Below are 6,820 nucleotides of genomic sequence, written 5' to 3'. Positions count from 1 at the left end.
TTATATTGACAACATGACTAAGCATTTTGACTATCTTGTTTGTGAACAATGGCACAAGTACTTTTCATTCTGATGGCACTGATATGTTCATTGACATAAATACTTACTTTTAAGAGATGAACTAAAGATTTTGAGTAAGCTACAGGCTTTTGCAGGTAATCTCATTCATTGAGTGGTGCCGTTTGTACGAATTGTTTTGAGAAATGCACATACCTTTTTGCAAATATTAAGGATGATTTGAAAATTGCACCAAAGCGACTGAGAAAAACTGTAATACAGGGACAATCCTCATGGGACAACAACTGAGATCAGTTCATTGTTCATTGACGTTATTGTTTCCACAGGTGCAGGATTTGAACCTACAATCTGATGAACGACACCACACTTGAGAGGATTGACATTTAGATCATGACCTTATTTTTGATTGCATTTATTGATGTGACATATCACAGGTGAGGGTTTTGCTGCTGGAAGCAGGTCATTCAATGTCAGACTCATCTTGTATCTGGTCTGCGTCTCGCTGGGCAGCATACTGTGCCATGTTAGGTAATCCTGATACTACACAACAACTCAGAGCACTGCGGAAAATGACCATTTCATTCGCATCAGACCTGTGAAGACAACAGAAAACATGCTGAGAATGCAAAGAAATATACATTATCGAGTCTTAATTTGCTTTTTTTGGGCCTTATTTGGAGGCATTAGCTTATGCAGTGTAAAATGATCTGTGAGATTTAGTGTTTGTGGATGTTACCATTCATTTGTATTCTCATCGTAGCACTCCACATCAGACGTGGTGCTGAATCCATTAAACCCCCCCACAGCAAACAGCTGATCATCAACTACCTGGATTTGGAGGAAGGTAAAAAGGAAATTAAATAATGTTCAGCAGAAGTCTTTAACTTTGCATCAATAAATCAAAGTATAGGACACATTGGGCAATGTTTATTCATTTTGACATTTCCATGAAGCCTTCTAGAGTTTTTGAGATGCAACTTTCCACTTATTGTCAATATGGTACCAATACAAATTCCCTATATTTATAATTATTGCAGTGTTATTTCATAGTTTCAGTAGATACAGATTAATTGTCCACATCTCACCTCAATGCCAAAGTTGCTGCGTGGGTTGTACATAGATGCAATATCACACCAGATGTTAGTCAGCGGGTTGTAGGTTTCTGCACTCCGCAAACGACTGGCACCATCAAAACCACCAACCTTTAAAAAATAAATTTTTTATTTATGCATACTGTTTGTGTTTTTATGCACACACACACACACACACGTTTAAACTGTGATTGCTTCCATGATTCTGTATGTGTGTAAGGGTTATTACAGTTAACTAAAAAAAAATTTTCTTGGAATAAAGCAAGCTTTACTGAAATAAAACATACATAAAAAAAACGTATTATTAAAACTTTTAACTTTCATCTCATAACATTATTTCAGATAGTTCAGCAAGGCAAGGCAACAAACTAAACCTGAAATAAAAACTAATAAAAAAACTATATAGACACATATAATGCTATAATGATGTACAAAAAAAAAAAAAAAAAAGATATATTACTATATAGACATTTAAATAACAAAAACTTTTAAAAACAATTCAAAAACAACAAAATTACTAAAACTTTAATTAAAATTAGAATAAAATCAGAAAATATATAACATTTAAAATATGAATAAAAACTACAATAGTATCTCAATCATTCAAAAATAACACTGATGTGTGTGTTTAATACTCACAGCATAAACTAGATCCCCATAAGCGATCACACCAACACCACTGCGGCGGCTTCTCATGGGACAAATGAGAGTCCACTGGTTTGTCTCAGGGTTAAAGCATTCAGCTGAGAAGAGACAGTCTGTCCCAGTAAAACCTCCACAGATATAAACCTGACACACACACACAAATATAATCCACATGATGTTCACGACCACAGCCTTACACACAACTGTTACAGATTGCTCAGAAAAACAGTGTTTACAACACACAGTATATTTCATACGATATTCTGTTTCTTATTTACAGTATTCTCATGCTACAATCCACAATTTCTCCATTTCACCTGTCCTTCTGGTTTTAAGGTCATGGGTGAATGTTCTTACCCTGCCCTGCAGTGAGGTGGCGCTGGCGTCACTCCTCCGTTCATTCATGGATGCTGTCAGTGCCCACTGGTTGGTATTAGGATCGTAGCGCTCTGCTGATTTTAGCCGTACATGTCCATCAAAGCCACCGATGGCATAAATGAACCCATCCAGAACAGCAACACTAACATAGCATCGCCGTTCATACATGGGAGCCACCTACAACACATCATGGTTTTACCAATTTTTGGCACATAAATCAGTGTCCATATATATCAATGCACTATTTCATTGTTCTCTTCTATCAATTGCAGAAAAGTACAATGGTACTACCACGATTTTTGCTGTGCTTTTTAAATGTACAAATGTGTGCTTTTAAATGTGTTTTAAAGTACTAATGTGCTTACAAAAAAGGTAGTTTTTTGGCTCGTTCATGAAGGTAATTCTAGTTATTTTTGTCCAAAGATTATATTATATGATATTATATTATATTGTCAGGGTTATTATAGTTAACTAAAAGTTAACTAAAGCCATACAAAAAAGTCATTGCATGAAATAAATAAAAAAGTGGAAGTTAAAAATTTTTTTTTTATTAAACTTAATAAATTAAATCCTTAAACTGATTTTATTTCAGCTATTTGCCAAGGTAATATTTATTATTTTCATTTATTTTAACTTGATGTACTAAAAAAACTAAAATTAAAAAATTAGAACTATATAGACATATTTAAAAAAATATCCAAACAAAAATGACAAAAACACGCAACAAAATTACTACAATCTAAAATGTGAGTAAATATTTACAGATCTTCTTTATGCACCAAGAGCTTGTAACACTCCAAAGAGAAAGGAAAAATTGAAATCGCATCATATGACCCCTTTAAAAAATATAAAAAAAATAAATATTAATAAACTACAATACTATAATTGCATAATAGTATCTCAAATGTACTTATATAACACAGATCCAAATTTATAATAAAATATTATTTTATATTATTATGTATAATTATACATTATATTATATCCACATATATATTATTTTAAGGAATTAAATTATATCCAAAGCTACAATCATTTTTGGGACAGAAAAATGTATCAAGGTTTAACTTCGAGCACTTTCATTCAGTACTGTGGTCCCATCAGATTTTACCACAGTACTTTTTTTTTATAAAGGAAGCAAAATTAAAGTTACCGGTTGACCTACAACATTACTCACCTCGTGCCAAGTTTGAGTGATGAAATTGAGTTTCCTCACACTGTTGAAATACTCCACACTGTCATAACCACCAATACAGTAGACAAACTCATCCAGGACAGCTGTGCCATGATAAGCTCTGGGACGCTCATCCTCAAGAGTCACATTGACCCAGCGGTCTGCATTTGCATCATATGCCTCAATCACATTGGTGGGATTGCCGCCACTCCATCCTCCGGTGGCCAATAGGATCGCAGAGGGCAGACGTGGGCGTGTCAGTTGATGTATGAGTTCTGAGCTGGTGGGCTCTTGTAAATCCATGTCAAATTCAAACAAAGCCTTCATTGCATTAATGATAAGAGGCATGCAGGCCTCATTCTCCATCACCAGTGCATTGCTCTTTACATTATTGATGAAGTAGTCTGTTGACATTAATCCCATTCGAACCTGAAGCACAGTGAAGAGAGTTTAGACTTTCAGAATTGCTAGATTGTTGCAAAGCTGTTACTAGGCAGTCGTGGCCTAATGGTTAGAGAGTCAGACTTGTAACTCAAAGGTTGTGGGTTTGAGTCTCTGTACCGGCAGGGATTGTAGGTGGGGGGAGTGAATGTACAGCGCTCTCTTTCACCCTCAATACCATGACTGAGGTGAGACCCATGAGCAAGGCACTGAACCCCCAACTGCTCCCCGGGCGCCGCAGCAAAAAATGGCTGCCCACTGCTCCGGGTGTGTGTTCACGGTGTGTGTGTGTGTGTGTTCACTACTCAGTGCTGTGTGTGTGTGCACTTGGATGGGTTAAATGCAGAGCACAAATTCGAAACACCTCATCACTTTTCACTTTTTTATATGGTGTCCAAAGTGGTTACAACACTACAAAATATTTTTTACTCATTATTTTTGTCGTGTTTCTGGTACAAATATCTAAACTTTCTAAGCTCAAGATACATTTAGCAAAATAAAGACAAATGACTTGAGACGTTAAGTCTTGTTTTATGAAAAAAAAAAAAAAAATTACGTAAGTTTATACTAAAGTAACAATAAAACTGAAATAAACAAACAAAAAAAAAGAAATAAAAAAACTAATAAAAAATGACGAAAACACAACAAAATTACTAAAACTTGAACTAAAATTAAAATGAAAACAGAAAATATAAAAACTAATGTAAAATATTCATAAAAACTATGTTTTTTTTGTTTTAAGAATAAACTCACTTAATTTTGTTATTAATTTACATTATTCAGTAAACAGGACTTAATATCTTAAGTCATTTTCTTCTCAAGTAAATGTATCTTGACTTTTTAGATATTTGTAATGGAAAACAAGACAAAAATACTAAATAAAAAGTCTTTTTTACTAAGTATTTTATTTGATTTTTTTTACTTTTAAAAAAAAATTTAATTAATTTATTTTTTATTTAGTTAAAGGTTACTGTCTTTCTCTGTTTTACCTTTGGCAGAAGCATGGCGATGTGATTCCTCCTGCTTTCAGGTGCATGATCAATCCAGTGGAGGACGGCCTCAAAAACCACCTCCTCCTGTTTGACAATCAGCTCATCCTTATCAATGATCTCCTCAAGCTGTTCCAGTGAGAGCTCCAGGAACTCTTCAGATACTTGCAGAAACCTCCTCAAAGTGCTGCAGGATGTAGAGCTTTGCTTTATGGCGAAGCTTTGTGCAGGAATGAAAATCCTCTGTAAACATACAGATGCCAATGCAGTTCTCCGGACATAAGCGTGACTCCAGGAACTGACAGCAGGCATCTATAAGACCTGAGACTATGAACTGATCAGCCGCCACTAAGAGCTCCAGCACATTCTCTTCTGTAATGAGGACAGATCCTGTGTACGCGTACTGAATAATAAGAGACATGATGTTTCGGGACATTCCTGGAATATCATAGAAATGTTCTGCGGTTCTGGTCCAATTAGTGGAAAGAAGAACCCTGCAAACACATTTGAAAAAGAAATACAGGCATTATTAATGAGTATTTGTGTTGCACACATAAAAAAATGTATTTACATTTTAATTTCAGACCAATTTTTGCATGTAGAGAAACATGCTTTAAAACATATGCTGCTATAATTAATGGTAATTTTCACAGATTGTAACAGATTAGTTTCATATATTAAATTCAACATGCTGGGTAAACTCATAAACATTCATACAATACCATTAAAATTAAGAATTAAATTTCAAGAAATATTTTTATCATACTGTAGTAATGTTCTGTGTTCTGGCAATACATTCATTTATTTTTATTCATTTATATATGGACAGCTCAGGCAGTTTCGACAGTATGGTGAAAATGTTGTATATAATGCAGTTTAAATGCTTCTCCTTACCTAAAATAAGGGCTGCAGCCACACAAGATGATCTTGTGCACTTGAAATTCTCTGTCATTTGCCCTGATGACCAGGTCAGTGTGTTCGCCCAGTAAACGTGCTTCATCAAATACGTTAAAGGCTGTGGGACTGATGTTCTCCATTTTTACCAGCTGTTGATCTTTAGTAAATGTATGCAGTCTTCTCACCGCAAACTCTGACAGAAGTCATCTCAGGACTCTAGAGTTCGATATATTCTAGTTCTAGAATGTCTTTGTGACATCATAGTGGCAGAGTTTGAATATGTTTTTTATATGTGTCTTGGCCTTGGCTTTTGCATCAAAAATCCTCAGTTGTTGAACAAAATTTTCATTAACAATTAATAATCAACCATCTAATTTTTAACTCAGCTGCGGAGCACGCCACGGAGGCAGCCATCACCGTCGGCGCCATCAGTCCATGTGCCATTTATGATCAAAAGATGGCGGGTCCTCACATTCAAGTTTGAAACTTAAGGGAATTTGTTTAAAATATTAAAAAGCCCAATGCCCAATGATTAAGCAGATTTTCCCAACCAAATGGCGCTCATTTTAAAGCAAGCACAACTACGCCCTACTCACTAAGGGCAGAAGTTCATTTGAAGTGAAATCTCTGAGAAATGCTGCATATTACTTTCATACATATGGGTATTTGGACCATTTTACAGTAAGATATATGTCATTGACACTTTATGTTGTAATTTGAACGTTAACGTAAAAACAATAACGTAATATTTTAAACAAATTCCCTTAAGTTTCAAACTTGAATGTGAGGACCCGCCATCTTTTGATCATAAATGGCAAAATCCGTTTGTAAATCATTGGAAATTGTAATCGCGTTGCTTAAGTCCTCATGGAAAGGACTTTCGATAAGGGATAGTTGCTCTCTTTTGTTTTGGAAAGGCACTTCGAGTAGCGTCTCTTTTCCCACGCTCAAGGTTGCAAAACACCGTGTGAAAATAACCCAAAACCTCTTAAGCCTGGAATACACTACACGATTTTTGCCATGATTTTCCGCCTATTTACATTCTGGAGAAGTTGAGGCTAGTTGCCGAAAGTCAGAGCCAGTCTGCAGCTTTGAGTTGACCCATTTAAAGGGGTCATATGATGCTGCTAAAAAGAACATTATTTTGTGTATTTGGTGTAATGAAATGTGTTTATGCGGTTTAAAGT

General features: G+C 35.2%; 1 protein-coding gene across 1 annotated transcript; it reads right to left on the bottom strand.

Moving 5' to 3' along the window:
* Positions 1 to 478: 478 nt before the first annotated feature.
* Positions 479 to 5,773, bottom strand: LOC107734117 (kelch-like protein 10). Its single transcript, XM_016545973.1, is given in 9 exon segments — positions 479 to 611; positions 755 to 846; positions 1,104 to 1,220; positions 1,749 to 1,898; positions 2,112 to 2,309; positions 3,310 to 3,735; positions 4,737 to 4,907; positions 4,909 to 5,230; positions 5,631 to 5,773. Coding segments are annotated over 9 exon segments (1,752 nt in total).
* Positions 5,774 to 6,820: the final 1,047 nt, after the last annotated feature.

The sequence above is a fragment of the Sinocyclocheilus rhinocerous genome, unplaced genomic scaffold (genome assembly GCF_001515625.1).
Source record: "Sinocyclocheilus rhinocerous isolate Xijiao unplaced genomic scaffold, SAMN03320098_v1.1 scaffold853, whole genome shotgun sequence".
NCBI lineage: Eukaryota > Metazoa > Chordata > Actinopteri > Cypriniformes > Cyprinidae > Sinocyclocheilus > Sinocyclocheilus rhinocerous.
This window is presented reverse-complemented; position numbering and strand designations above follow the sequence as displayed.